The sequence below is a fragment of the Taeniopygia guttata genome, chromosome Z (assembly GCF_048771995.1).
Source record: "Taeniopygia guttata chromosome Z, bTaeGut7.mat, whole genome shotgun sequence".
Classification (NCBI taxonomy): Eukaryota; Metazoa; Chordata; class Aves; order Passeriformes; family Estrildidae; genus Taeniopygia; species Taeniopygia guttata.
This window is the reverse complement of record NC_133063.1, coordinates 66,397,270-66,412,241: the sequence shown is the minus strand read 5'-3', so window position 1 is coordinate 66,412,241 and position 14,972 is coordinate 66,397,270. Positions and strand designations below refer to the sequence as shown.

General features: G+C 37.1%; 1 protein-coding gene across 7 annotated transcripts in view; it reads right to left on the bottom strand.

The window, feature by feature from the left end:
• Window positions 1-262: 262 nt before the first annotated feature.
• FAM169A (family with sequence similarity 169 member A) overlaps window positions 263-14,972 on the bottom strand; it is a 38,500-nt gene continuing 23,790 nt past the window's right edge. For 2 of the 7 annotated variants that reach the window (XM_030258565.4, XM_072922058.1), the window contains exons 8-13: window positions 11,107-11,213; window positions 8,747-8,801; window positions 8,273-8,411; window positions 6,110-6,275; window positions 5,017-5,223; window positions 263-4,449 (exon numbers count right to left, since the gene is read on the bottom strand). In XM_030258565.4, the coding sequence (XP_030114425.4) occupies window positions 3,916-4,449; window positions 5,017-5,223; window positions 6,110-6,275; window positions 8,273-8,411; window positions 8,747-8,801; window positions 11,107-11,213 (1,208 nt within the window). In that variant the 3' untranslated portion in view covers window positions 263-3,915. Of the gene's footprint in view, window positions 4,450-5,016; window positions 5,224-6,109; window positions 6,276-8,272; window positions 8,412-8,746; window positions 8,802-11,106; window positions 11,217-14,972 lie in introns of all 7 variants that reach the window. The other 5 variants (XM_012577764.5, XM_030258567.4, XM_030258566.4 and 2 more) reach the window with 3 other exon arrangements.

The window sequence follows — 14,972 nt, the reverse complement described above, 5'->3', positions numbered from 1 at the left end:
GAACTGATATAAAACAGCAGAATGCATGCCATAATGCTCAGAAGAGCCTATTCTGCTGCTTTTTAAAATAAAATTTGATACATAAGCTGAAGAGAATTATTTTAATTGATACAAGGGTTTTTAATTAATAATATTTGATTTCTTAAAAACTCCTTTGTAGATGGTAGGTTGTAAAATGACTGTTCCAGTGCATTGAAACACTTTTAAATGTGCTTCCTTTGTAGCAGAAAAGGACTCAAATATTAAAAACCAAGCAAAAAAATAATCACAAAATAAAAGTTTATTACTACTTCAAAACATTTCAAAAGCAGCCAAGACAGTACTGAAAAAAAAAAGAAAAATTAACACAGTAACAAGACTAAGGTACAATACTATGCAATAGCAATACATCTTTCATAAGATTTATAAACAGGGTATCACTAGTTTAGAAAACATCTAACACCACATTTGTGGAAATAAATTTAAAGTGTATCCCCATAGTAATATTTTAGAACAGTCACTTAGAAGCAAGGAAGCTGAAACTTAGGCCAATTTGTTGCTAATAGTGTCAATGACATTGTAAATGATAAACTTGATTGCTGACATTTACAAAAGAAATGGTACAAAAAAAGCAGCAAGTTCAGACATAGTTTGAAATAAGTTCAAGTGGTTTTGAAATAAGATGTATACACTTTCCTGCAAAGGACTGTGAAACAGGAGAACAGCAAACAAGAATTCTGCATTAAATTAAAATAGACCAAGAGAGAATATGGGAGAAGCAGTACAAGACAGACATTTGAACAAATATTGGATTCAAGTACAAAACCATTTACCATTTAAGTGCAAGGCTGAAGTCACAAATCAATGTTCTTTAAACTCTATTCCTAGACTAAATAAAGCTCAAAAATAATACTGCCTGCTTTCACTGTACACACATAGTTCCATAGCAAGTTTTAATAACATTTGGTACAAACTTGTATAAAGTTGATCTTTTAATCTTTTGTTGCTGGTGCAATAGGATCTTTAAAATTGTTTAAGAGTTTGATGTTAATAAGACAGTTAAAAGTCCCCAAGGTAAAGCACTCCAGTCAATATAGTTGTCAAACATATTTCCTTACATAAGTGTAACAGAATTAATAAGGTATTGAATTACTGATCCTGTGGGACAGTCAGCAATAAATACTATTACTTAAAGTCAGAATTTTGATTTTGCTACACTGCATTTACTGGAAAAAGATTGATGCCAAAGAAGTTGTTGTAGAAACAAAATGTGTCCTTTGGTTCACTGTTAGAACATGACTTGTTTTCATGACTAGTTTTTCATGACTGTACTGGTTATTGGAATTGCTAATTGTACCACAACTGCCCACATTCTGTTTGTAAAAGTCTGCTCATCAGGTATTATCCCAGGCACCCCAGATTTATAAAGATATCTACTCAAGGGTATACTTGTAACATGTGAATTCAAATTCAGTATTTAAAACTGACTCACTGAAATGAGATCAGAGATTTTATTGTTCTCAGTAGAAACCAAAACTATCCTTATGTAATAATCTTATAATATTTATGTATTTATGCTGCAAACATCTCAAAAGAAAGACACTAATTGAAATCATTCCAACTCAGCCATGAAAAGTAAAAGCCAGGTGAGTGAAATTACCTTCTCATGATCAGTTTTCCAACCTCACTGGGAATATAAGTGAACATACATATCAAAAATCCACCTAGAAGTAATTGAAATTACTGGAGTTCATAAATTAAAGAATCCTAAACTTTTTCAAAGTGGATGCATTTGTATCAATTGAAGGACTCAGAAGAGGAATCTTCAGTAAAGCCTGCCCTAAAAGGGAAGATGAGTTGCAGTATACTGTATACAACCATTCTATTTTAGGCCACCAATATCCTCAAAAACACCCATTCTTAGCAATGCAATAGATGTGTTTTCTAGTCACTTCTTTTTTTTTTAAACCATTAATCTCAGCAATAAAAGAGAAACCATACAGAAAATAACAAAAGTTTTCTCTTATATGCTTTATATAAAAAGCTTTATGAGTTTGAGAAATGTTTAAGGTTCACTTGAATATGTTTACACGCAATCAGGAAAGATCTTGAATATTTATCAGTCATGGTGTTCATAAGGAGTATCTGTATATACATTGATAAGATACTATAGCTACATGCAATAGTTCAAGAAACTCAAATTGAACTCAGTGATCTCACACACCCTGAATCTAAAGGTAACACACACACTTCTTTAAAATTGCCCTTTTTTTTCTATAAGTTTCCCTTAAGAGATTAAAAAGGAGCATGGTACTTTATCACCTGAAAAATAATAATATGAATGTGTCTTATATAGTTAAAATAATACATAGAGTTAAACTTTATAAGCATAAAAATCCAAAACCAGATTCTTACATTAAATTCATAAAGGGATAAAAGTTAAGACAGCATTTCAACTATTCAAGTGAACCTTGTATTCTGTTTTTGAGACACTGCAAAAGACTAGTTCACGTATCTTGGAAAAGGCATATGCAGGATCAAGGGTGGTATAATCTTCTGTTCTCAGAATGAGTATTCTTTTATTTCTGAGTCTTTAGCCCACTACAAAAGGACTCACATTTATTGGAAAGAAACACACAGCCAACTACGGCTAACTTAGGTATGTTTGACAAGTTAAATACGCAGTTTGCCAAGAGAACCTCAGAGGGGAAATGAGCATGAAAGTCTGGGTTTATTCCAGACTGTATCCTGTTGGCATATGGTGAATTTTGGTTGCTGCTTTTAAGAAAAGTCATCAGCTGGAAAGCTGTCATCCCAGAAATCACACTCAAGTTAGAAAACAAAAGTGGGAATCAAAAGTATTTGCAAGGTATCACCCACTAACTCCTAAAGGCATAGAAGTTTGGCAAACAAGCATTTGCTGAAATACCTAATACACTAATGAATATCACAACCACCTGGAATGTCAGTGCTCACAAGAGTCACACACCTGGGAAGACATACCATTTTAGTAGTTCCCCCACAGCACCAGCCAAGTATTTGGAAAACACAAAGAACCGCTTCTATTCAGACCAAAACAAGATCAAGAGTTGTCATATCCTTTTCCTGTAATGCAACAAGGAAGCAGCTATCCACTCAACACATGCAAGTAGTTAGGAAGGCAGTTCAAATGATGCATACAGAGACTCCATTCCATACACTTTGGAAAAACTTGGGCTTACCAAAATGCTTGCTTCAGGAGATACAAATAGTTTACTGTGTAGGCAACTCTTAATCTTTGCTCAAGAAATCCATTAGCAGGAAGTGCTGTGGCAGACACTGCACTGCATTCTACTGATTCAGCTGTTTCAAGTGATTCTCATGAAAGACAAGTGCTGCTCATGTTGCATTGATCTACTGAGCTACACCTTCTTGTACATTTTGCAACCTAGAATGAAAAATCTTACATTCTTTTATCTCTTAGTCTGTGGGGAAGAGAACAAGAAACAATGAAGTTTTTTCTTGTTCTGCTTTTCTCCACAGTAGAGAACACAAAGTTATTAAAAAAAAATTATCTCGAGTTTTGTCCAGTGACAAGGAAGTCTATAGCAATTTAAGGGACCTTGACAGGGTCAGGATTTCACACTGCATTTTTCTTCCATGACTACCACCTCAAAGATAGAAACTATTCCCTTTAATAGCACAACTGTATTTATTCATGATGTATCCTTTATGAAGGGAGGAGACTGGCTATTTACTTTCATACTATGAAGAAGTTCAAATTCTAGTGGTTAAATTTAAAAACAAATCAAAACTTGAGGAAAGGTGATGAACCCAAGAGGAAATCCAGTCCAGAATTTTAAGCACGTGTGTCCTGTGCCAGATATGGCAGTAACACCTTAATGTTTTACACAAAATAGCCTTGTTATAAATAGATAAATTACCACTATTTGATTTTTAAGCTGGCTTCCCTTTTTTCTTGGGTGGACCTTTGTAGCCTTTAGCCTTTCTTCGCAAGTTTCTCCGATCTACAATGGGTACCTCAATTTCTGCTTCCTCAGAGCTGCTGTCAGCAGCCCGCTCTGCCACTGTCTGCGTGTAATGATCTGTCTGCTCTGTAGACTCCTCTGAGGGCTCTTCCAGCTGGTTCTTCTGTGCTTCCTGCCCAGAAGGCTGCTGAAAAGAAACACCTTCAAGTTCTACCATTACCAAGGAGCTCTGACTCAAGGCGGCAGGGGCCTCCTGCGAGTTGTGCCCTGCTTCCTCATTTTGATCTTCTAATGAGGAAGGGAGGTTTTCAGAAACAGATTCTTCTGCTGCTTCAGTTACTACAGAGTTGGGCAGGCCATTGTCAGATAGCTCTTCCTTTGATGCAGAAGAAGCTGCATTTTCAGTGCTGGCCTTTTCAGATTCTTGTTGTTCTTCAGTGCCCTCCTTCTCTACTGATGTAACTTCTTCAGTCAGCATTTCTGAATCATTTTCATTTAAAATCTATGGGTGGATGAAAACAATCAAAAGGGCAATTCGTTGAAGGTAAAATACACTGAACAACTACTGCCCCTAGCTATTAACCTCAGAGGATAGTTTGGCATTCAGCAGGTTTTTAATTCTACACACGTAACTTGACTAAACAGTCCTTCTTCTAGCACAAGACTATTTTGTAACCTGCATTTCATATCCAGAGTTACTCCCTGATTTTCAAATTGTTCAAAAGAGTTGAATAATTTGAGGTACAGAAAAAGCACTCTGATAATAATCACAAGAAAAAAATAATTTAGACATATACAATTGCTAGCATATAATCTGCTTTTGCTCTATAAATAAGAAAACAGTAAAACCTGTATTCTGAAAGCAAAGGCGTTTTAGCAGTAGTTAATTAGTTTAATGTTAGTGTATTCTCCTTATGGATTTACATCATCTGGCCTAATAATCACTTCTCCCAATAATTTCATACAAAGTTAGGGGCTACTTTCTGTTAGTTAACAAAAGAAAAAATCCCTGCAATATAAATACACTTTGAAGTAAAAATGACTTCACATTTTGTTTCAGTTCCCTCACCTTCTCTGATTCAGTGTCCTCTGGGGGTTTTGCTGGAGCATCAAGGGTCAATGGAATGAATGGCATTACTGGTTCTTTTCCTTGATTCTCAGACAGCAATTTTGATTCACCACTTGGAACTTCATTTACTGTCTCCCCTTCAGCCATGAGTGAGGCCTTACCAGTTTCTTCTGCTACCTCACCATTAAGGGGTTCTGAGGGCATTTCCTAAAAAAAAACACAAAACACTATTTGTAAGTCAAAATTACACCCAGCCATTGTTCCCCAGCATTAATGGATGTACATGGGATCTAAATTTGCAGCTTAATGTGAGAAGCAGATAGCTCAGATATCTAGAATTGTGTGCTAAGAAGGCAGAACCTAATGCAGATTCGCTAACTTAGCCAGAGTATTAGTTTGTTGTTGTCACCTGCACTAAAGCTTACAGTCAGTAACCAAGACAAGAGGTTTTCAATGCATCTTTTATGCCTCCTGCAGCCATTCCTTGAACCCAACATGCGTAACACCCACTTTCTCATCCATCACTAAGAACATAAAACCCTTTATGTTCTTAAATTTCTGAATATTCTTTGTGCCTAGCAATGCTAGGAACAAAGAATATTCAGAAATTTAAATTCATGTTGCTAACAAGGTGAAGCTAAAAGCTGTATTTAGAATTGATGTTTAAATCCAACAGGTAAGTTTTAAGTAGAGAAGTAAAATGAGCCAATAGAAGTCACTGGAGCATACCAGGTACTGATGTCTTCAAACATTTTTTTTTAAATCAGAGATACTGGGTCAGATCCTGACCTTATCCCAGTTGTCTGGAATTTCTTATTAGGAGAAATCAATGAAGAAAATCAGGATGGTACACAAGCTAGAAAGTCATCTTACTGAAGATCCTATAAACTCTATTGTTCAAAATATGTACAAAATATTCCCTGAAACTAATTCTGTACTAGCCTTAACTTCTCAGATACACTTCTTAATGAAGTACTGGTGCAAAAAATCAAAGAGCTGAGAATCACATGGAGCAAGGTAGCAAGGACTATATTTAACAGAAACTGTAGCTGTATTCCAAGCTTATTTGCTATTGCAATCCCCTCCAGCTCACCTCCATCTCACTTTGTTTCTCAGAGGGTGATACATGCATTTCCGCTTCTAATACAGATTGGTCCACATTTTCATCAATTACTTCCTCATCCTTATCAACAGTATCCTCCTTAGGCACTTCTACTAAGTCTTCAGAGCTTTCAGATTTGTGGGCAAGAAGTTCCGGCCTGTAGCAGGTATTAAGATATATCTTTTAGATTAATACATAATTTTGGTGATCTCAGCAGGGAAATTCTTTCATGACCAATTATGTAGTGTATGCTGGTCATAGGAAATACAAATCAAAAAACCTAAATGCATCTAAAAATGGCTAACTCCTCATTAGGAAAAAAATAGTAACAACTAGGAAAACTACTTTGGCAATTATAAAATTATATCTGTCTCACTTCCATCTTATGGGAAAGAAATAAGTAATTTCTTTAAGTTTGTTATTTTAAATTTAGAAATTTAAAATGGTGATGCATTACATATTTGAAAGCTTCAAAGGGTTAAGAAAAGCAGCAACTTCTTTTTCCTCCATCCCCACTGTAGAAACAGTTTCAAATAATAGAATTATGAAAACAACTGTATTCGTATAATCACTGAAAATATAGATATTACAAAGACCACAACTGGAAAGGCAATAAAACTCAAGGCAATAAACACATCATGGGTGAGTAAGTTGCCATCAGCTAGAGGTTACATTAGCAAATATCTAAAGATGAAGCCCTGATGCACTGCCCCACTACTGCAAGGTAGTAACAGTACCTCAAATTTTCAGTTCTCATTTTTGAGATGATAAAGTTTAGATAACTGTTACATACATACAAGCAAAGAAAAGAGTGCATACAATAGAGTCACAGGAGTCTACTTTGTGATCTCACAAGTAAAGGCAGTACTGGAGGGTTTTATCCTACATGCCAGTCTTGAGATAAAAGTAGGACTCCATAGGAAAGTGCACAACAGAAGACCTGTTTCATTTGTTGGTGTGCATGGAAAGAAAATACCAAGCTCATATGGTGTTCTGAGGCCTTCATTTTAGCATTCCTCTTAGCTCTGCTCAAAAACACCATGTAACAGATCTTGTGTAATAGCACTATCTCATTGCCTTAATTTTGCAAGGCCCAAAATTTGACATTCAGTAGCAGGTTAGTCCTCTCACATACTAACTAGCCAATTATTAGAAGTAACAGTGTTTCTTAAAGCTGTGGCTGCATCAAGTGCGCCACTTGACCTGTTTGAACCAGCTTAGGGCAGTGCACTGACAGTGCAGCACAGCAATACAATATTTGTAATTCCACAGAGCAATTTAAACACAAAAATTAGGCACCACCTAGTGGAAAGCCCCAACTGCACAAAGAAAATCCTCACAACTAATTCTATTTAAAGAAGGCCTATGTCACAAGCTTGAGTGCTTTCCTAAAAATTAATCCAGTTATCTTCAGTTTGTCAAAAGAGGCTTATTTACTTAAAATAGATATTCTGAATGGAAAGCCAGTACAAATTATTACTCCAAGCCCTGTCCTATAAGCACTGATATGGCACACAAGTCATACTACTCTTCACATCCACAGCTGATGGTTGTTACACAGGTTAACACCATGCAAACTGGAAATGGTTTTGGGTTCTTTTCAGGACATTAGATCAGATATTATGGTTTAAAATACTAACTGAGCAAAGGGCTTTCTCTTGAAGACATGGCTCCCTATAACACTTATTAGCTGACAAGCAGTAACCAGCTCCCCAGCTGAACAGTCAGACTATATTTTACTGCAATATATCAACTGTAACAAGAAATGGGGAAGGGATACCTCCTCAAAGACCACACAGAGTATTATAGATGCAAGTCCAGATATATTATCTCAAGAAACTGTGCTGTGAATACAAATATTTTTACCCTTGTACAGATTCAGTTAAAATTCTCATCCTTTATTTTTTTCCTATTATTTCTAGTTTCTACTGAGCTTTCACAGCTACTACATTTTGGTGCAATCACTCTTCAAATGATGTCTCACTTTTCTTTCTTCCCAGCTTGCATTAGACTTTAATTTAGTAATTTTAAAACCAAGCAAACAGAGTAGGGAGAAAGGAGAAGAAATACCAGTTGCACACCCTGAGACACTAATGTAGTTCATGGCTGCCCAAACAAGAAAATAAGAAGTCAGTAAAAATGGGCTCCTGGTACCTGCTTTTGGACATTTGAAGAGCATTTTCCTCATCTCGTTGGAGAGTTTCAAGTCCAGGTTCCTGTCTATTTTTATTTAGCCTCTGACGTTTCAAATGACTGCTTCGTGTCCAGATGGAAACATGAGTTGCATTAGGGTCTTAGGAGAACAACACAAAAAAATTCAATTGAACAAATTCAGTCTAAGATCTACATATGACCTCCCCACCCAAAATAGTTCATGAAAGAAATTGAGTGCCACTAAAACAGCATTTCGTTGTGGTACTTTTTTTCTGAATAGTACCTTTACCAAGACTCATAACAATTTTATCTGAATTCCTCTAAAAGGTATATGATTGAATCTCAGCACCTTAGAGGAAAGCATGGTTTTATATCATTTTACAGATGAATGAAATAAAATGGAAAGCTGCAAAATAGCCTGCAAAACTATCCATTTAGAGTAATTGTAACACTGATAATCAAGGTTATTTTTACCTTCAGATGTGCTTGCATGGACATCTGTTGATTCTTTACCTTTTTGAGAGTCAGACTGTGGAAAAAAAGCAAAGTTAATGTTATTCTAATATTTTCTGAATTTACTAAACTACCTTCATCATCCCACCTATGGTTGCACCTTTCTAAAGCACTATTTCATAGCAATGATCCTACAAAAAAATGGCTAAAATAATTCTTAATATATAGCTAGGTCTTCTGTCTGTTAAAAAAATTAACATTTTTTTAAAGTTACCTTTATGTCATGGATGACTAGCTTTTCTGTGTTTTATTTCTGGCCTCAATGTAGAAGACAAGATTTGAAAGTGACCTGTCACTATAGACAATACTACCAAGATGTTTTCCTAACAGTTCTGCTTATAACAAGTGTCCATACAATTCAATTATAGGAGCCTCTTTCTGTTTGTTTCCCCTTTCTGTATAAACCCAAGGGACTACACTGCAATGGCTGGCAAAATTTAATTGCAAAGTCTTATTTTAATACTTGTATCCTATTCTATAGTTTTATTTTTATCATAACATCCAACAAAATATGGCAACCCATGTAAAAAACAAGAAAAGCCAGAACTCAGTTATTCGTCAATAATGCAGTTTACATGCACAGTCAGCAAAGAGGCTGCTTAGCTCCCTCTCCCTAGAGCTTCTTTTGTCTCCTGGTTCTCCACACCATCCCAATACCTTAATTAATACCTTAATTATTTTCTGCAAGTTAGCCAAGGATTCAGCACTTAATACAATAAAGTGAGTACAAGCTGTACACATTAAAATAAAAATATGCACATTGTTTTTTCTTTGTTGCTAGTAATAATCTGGAACACCAATTACCAGCATCCTGGTCCACTCTTCCAGTCTCACTTCCAATACTGTGGAAGAAGGCTAGCAAAAGGTGGCCATGTCTACATTTGGCTATTTCAAGTAGTTTCAAGTGAGTACTAAATAAGTAAGAATTCGTAAACTAACAATAAATTATTCTAGAATCAAAATGCACAAAATGCACTAAGTGAAAGGTGAAAATTAAAGTGTGGAGATGTTTTTTCATGGTTTGGGGGAAGGTGAGGATTTTTATCTCCTTAGGTGATCCAACAATTTTCAAACCATTGCAGAACTGCTTATAGATAGTGCAGATGCCAATTTAGAGCTGCCAGCTGTTTTGCCAAGCTATGAGGAGTTGGAGCACTTTGGTATCTACTGTCTTTTCCTCTGGAAATAGGCAAGAAGCAGGGCTTGACTTCTTAATTCACAGCAACAAAAATCAAAAGAATGACTATCAGTCTTCTATTTTCTCCAGGTATATCCATATCGATCTATAACCAAAATGTGTAAGTTTTTAGATAATTTTACTGATATGATCATTATTGGAATCTATCTAAAACTCTGAGATGAGGGTAGAGACACTGTTATAAATTAAAGGCAACTAAGAGTTATTGCTTCCAGTCACTGAGAGATTAAAAACATCACTATTTGTCTGTCAATTTTGCTTTGGGAAATACTAATTTTCTCAACTGGGAAAACTTGACTTAAATTCCAAATCTAAAGTTTAAATATTAATATCTGAGAGTATTGATTTAGCCAGTATTTCCCATTTTTAATTAAAGCACTGACCTCTATGAAAGCATGGTTGTGCCAATAACACAGACGGACCTTAAAGCATGCAAATCCATGCTGATGGTATTTGGAGCTATGAATGATTGTCAAGCACATTCTGTGTGGCTTCAGAACACAAATGAAATAAAGGAAGAGCTTCATAATATTTAATGACCCAAACATGTTCATGACCACATGTCCATGAGCAGCTGTAATCTGGTTGCTGTATCAAATTTTGCATGTGTCAAATACATGCAAAGAAAGCTGAAGTCTTTTTGTATGTCTAACTCTCCATGCAAACTTAACATCAGCCATCGTATTGAACTGTGACATAGATATGGACTTCTAAAAACTCTCTAAACAGCTTAATCTCAGAGGCAGTTGAAATACTCTCCTTTATGTAATCTGCTGGTAAACGGCTCAAATTGCAGACCCTGACATCTGTGGCACAGACTCTTTATATGCATGGGGAAAATCTACCTGCCCAGAAAAAAAACAACAAAAAAGCCAAAACCAAAAACCAAACCAAAAACAAACCAAAAAACAAACAAACCAAAACAAAGAAACTACCAACCCATCTTAGACATTAGCATTACATTACTGGGAAGCATTACATCCACACAAAGTAACAAAGCTATTTATCTTTTATATACATTATGACAAATTAATGTGTAATGATATGGGCAAAAATTATTTCTCATAACTGTTTTTCCAGTAACAATACACTCAAAAAAAGAGGCAACAGACTGTGTACCCACACTTAGTTGTGTTTCTACCTCAGTCCTTGGTCCATCTGCTTCAGATACTGCAGATTGACAAAAATTGTCCTCCGCTTGCAAACTCTTATTTTCCTTCTTTGAGGTTTCTGCTGTGAAGATTTAAAAGAGTAAACAGAGAAGGATAATTTAGTACCTTAATAAAACAACCATTTGTCCTGCTTTCAGGGATTTCAGAGTTACTTTTCTTTCTAACAGCTCATACAGTGCTCTGTCTGGAATTTAGTATGAGATAACACACTGACGTTTTAATTGTGCTGAATGGGGACTTACTCTAATTCAAGGACTTTTCACTTCCTTATGCTGAATGAGCAGGTGCACAAGAAGCTGGGGACAAGATACAGCCAAGAGAACTGACCAAAGAAATATTCCATACCACATTGTTAAGACCAGTGCATAAATTGGGAGGGGCTAATCACTGCAACTGCATTGTGTATCAATTCTCTCTCTTAGGTTTCATTTTTCTGGTTTTGTTGTCTCCCTTCCCATTATGATTATTGTTATATTATGCTTCTGTTTAATTCGATTTCAATTATTAAACTGTTCCTGTCTCAATCCAGAGGTTTTACACTTTTTTCAGATTATCTTCCCCACTCCACTAAGGTGGGGGACAAGCAGATGTGTGGCACTTAGTTGCTTGTCAAGTGTGAAGGAAAGGCCTTCAAGGAAGACATTCCATGTCACCCAGGCAAGTGGACCACCATGGACAGAGAGATGTCTAGTACCTGAAGGAGCTAGCTGTGCTAGAGATGATTTGTTGTGAGCCAAAGAATGTGCAGTCACATACAGATCCCAATGCACTTAATCCACATGGTAGATACTTGTATATGTAGCACACCATCATCGTGTGTGCATTGGCATTAATGACCTAGAGAGATGAAGAAGTACCCACGGTGGATGATGTGGTTTGCTAACTCTGGGAATACAAAGAAAATCTCTCTTCCCATGTATGGAAGTTGCCTCTCAGTTGTGAAAAAATCTGTTCAAAAAGTATGAAAAACATCTCCAGGAGTTACAGAAAAAAAAGGAGACAGGTTCTACTCCCCACCTGTACAGACAAGTATCACAGCTATTAAGAGAGCATTCTTTTGCTCAAAAAAGAGGACAAAGGGTACACACCACGGTTTTTAAAATTCTGTTGCCGCAGAAAGGATATGAGAAAATGAGATGGAAAATCCATCCCCACCCTCGAGGCATGAACTGCAAGGAAAAACAATCACAAATGTGGATTCTTCCAGGAAAATTGCTGCTCCAGTCTCCAGTAGGCAATTCCCCAGACAGAATGGAATGGCTAATCTTACCCCTGATTCTGTGGTAAAGAATTCTAATCCTTTTTCACAAGAAGTGGGTGGAAAATTCTATATCCAGCACTAAAGGGCCCTGCGTCCTGTCAATGGCAGAAGACAGTTAAGTTCACTGGAATGTGAGGATCCAGTAGCCCAGAATGTCAAACCCACAAGAGTATAAGGCTCTAATAAACCTTAGTGCACAGTGCCATAATGCCATCATGCTATAGAGGGCAATAACCCATTTGTAGTTCTGGAGTGGCAGGGAGGTCCCAACAGCTGACTATAATAGAGGCTGAGACTAGCCGGATTGGGAATGGGTGGCCAAAGCACGTCACTGACTGGCCCAGAGACTCTGCATCTTTAACACAGACCATTTCAGAAAAGGACATTTCAGGGACCCAAAAGGGTAGCATTCGGCTTTCTCTACAGCTGCCTTGGAGATAGGGGAAATTAAGCATCTGTCTGCCTGGCATTTTTTCTCAGAGGACCCTTCTGCTGTGCAGCTGTTGAAGAATAACAGGTGCCAGTCACTACCACAATGGTGCACCAGCAGAAATACTGCACCAACTAGATTGTCCAGGAATCTTGAAAGTGTCGAGAACTGGCCTGGAAATATTTTGGAATATCACTAGATGAGGTGACCCATACTGAAGAGGACTCACTGTGTAATAAATTACCAGAAAATGAGAAGAAATATGCCTTATATACTGATTGTTCTGTCACATTGATTGTTCTGTCACATCCTGTCAGAAAGCATCAGAGATCAAGTCTCCTACAACAAGTTGCTGAAGGTGAATCAAGTGAGTTTGCAGAAGTGAAGGCCATCCAGCTGGCTTTAGACATTGCTGAACGAAGAAAATGACCAATATTTTAGTTCTATACTGACTTCTGTAGTGGCAAATGCCCTGTGGGGTGGTAGCAGTGATGAAAGCAGAGTAACTGGCAGCAAAAAGGTAAGGCCATCTGAGCTGTCACATTGTGACAAGATCCTGCTGTCTAGGTGGAGGACTTGGTTGTCAAAGTACCTTACACGGAGACTGATCAACCAAGAAATGGGCCATAGAGGAACATCAGAACAACCAGAAAGTGCATCAGGCTGCTAAGATTGAAGCAGCTCAGGTGGATCAGAATTGCCAATATAAGGGAAAATGATTTCTACCTTGGTCCACCCATGACATCTCAGACAATCAAGGATGACTAATTTTATGTGGACATATGATCCAGGGGTGGACTCAACCATGGACACAATTGCACAGATTATCCATGAATGTGAAATACGCACTGCAATTAAACAGGTCAAGTTAAAGCCTCTCTTCTATGGAGAATGACAACTGACAAAGAAATATGGGAAGATTGGGCAGATAGACTATATCACACTCCCCCAAAGCTCCAGGGAAAAATGTAATGTGCTTATAATGGTGGAAGCAGCACCTAGACAGGAGAGAACATAGCCTGAACCCCATGCCACCATCAGTAACAGTGGGCCTTAAGAAGAAAACCTTAAGAAGATGACAGAGTATCCTAGAAATTCCAAAATGAGGGAGTGGGATTAATTTCTTAAACAGCATCATAGACAACTGGGGCAAAGGCCATGGCATTGAGTGGGAGTATCACATTCTCTGACATGCGTCAGCCTCCAGAAAAATAAAATGATACAACAGGCTGTTACCCATTTATCCTGGAGCAGTGGGTGGCAGGACCTTCAAACATTGGGACACACATTTAACAGAAGTCACCTGTTAAGTAAACACTAGGGAATCTGAAGGTCAGACTGACACAGCAGAATCGAAACTTCCACACATGGAAAGGGATACATTTCCTGTAATATGCGTAAACATGCAGAGGGAAATAGTCTTGGTTATTCCTGCTTCATGAAAAGGCAAAATAATTTGTGGAATAGAGTTTGCTCAAGCACTTTCTACTTAGCAGGTAATACAGGAAGATGGGAAAGTCCATTGCATTCCTTACAGGGTGCAAGTTGCCAATAAATTAAATTGCATGATCTTAATTGCCATATAACACTTTATAATGTCTCTTATATGGTTATATGCCTATCACTGAACTGGGTACCTCACAGCATTTGTTTTCACCATTCTGAATTTGAGGATCAGAACCCAAGTCCCATTCAATTGCCATATCAAAGGTATTACAGTAAAAATCACCCAGGACCAATAAAGAATAATTAACTTTGTGAAACAAGTGCAGTGGTGACAGAAGCAGAACTGGCTCCAGCATGCCAAAATCCAACTTGATACAACATTTTTTCTGCCCTGAAAGACTGTTACAACAGATGGAGCTCAAAGTCATGGACTAAAGGAACTCAACAGACGTTTTAGAGAGATGGCCCATAGACTAAAGCACTGATACATGTGTGTGATGCGTGCGTATGTATCAGAAGACAGGATGCAAAGAACAGAACCTGGATATGACATAAAAGATACAGAAAATAAAGAGTGAATATCATTCCACTTTCAGGAGGGATAGAATTAATTTTTTTTCATAGTAGCTGTCACAGTGCTGCATTTTGAATTATGCAGGAGAATAATGTTGATAACACAC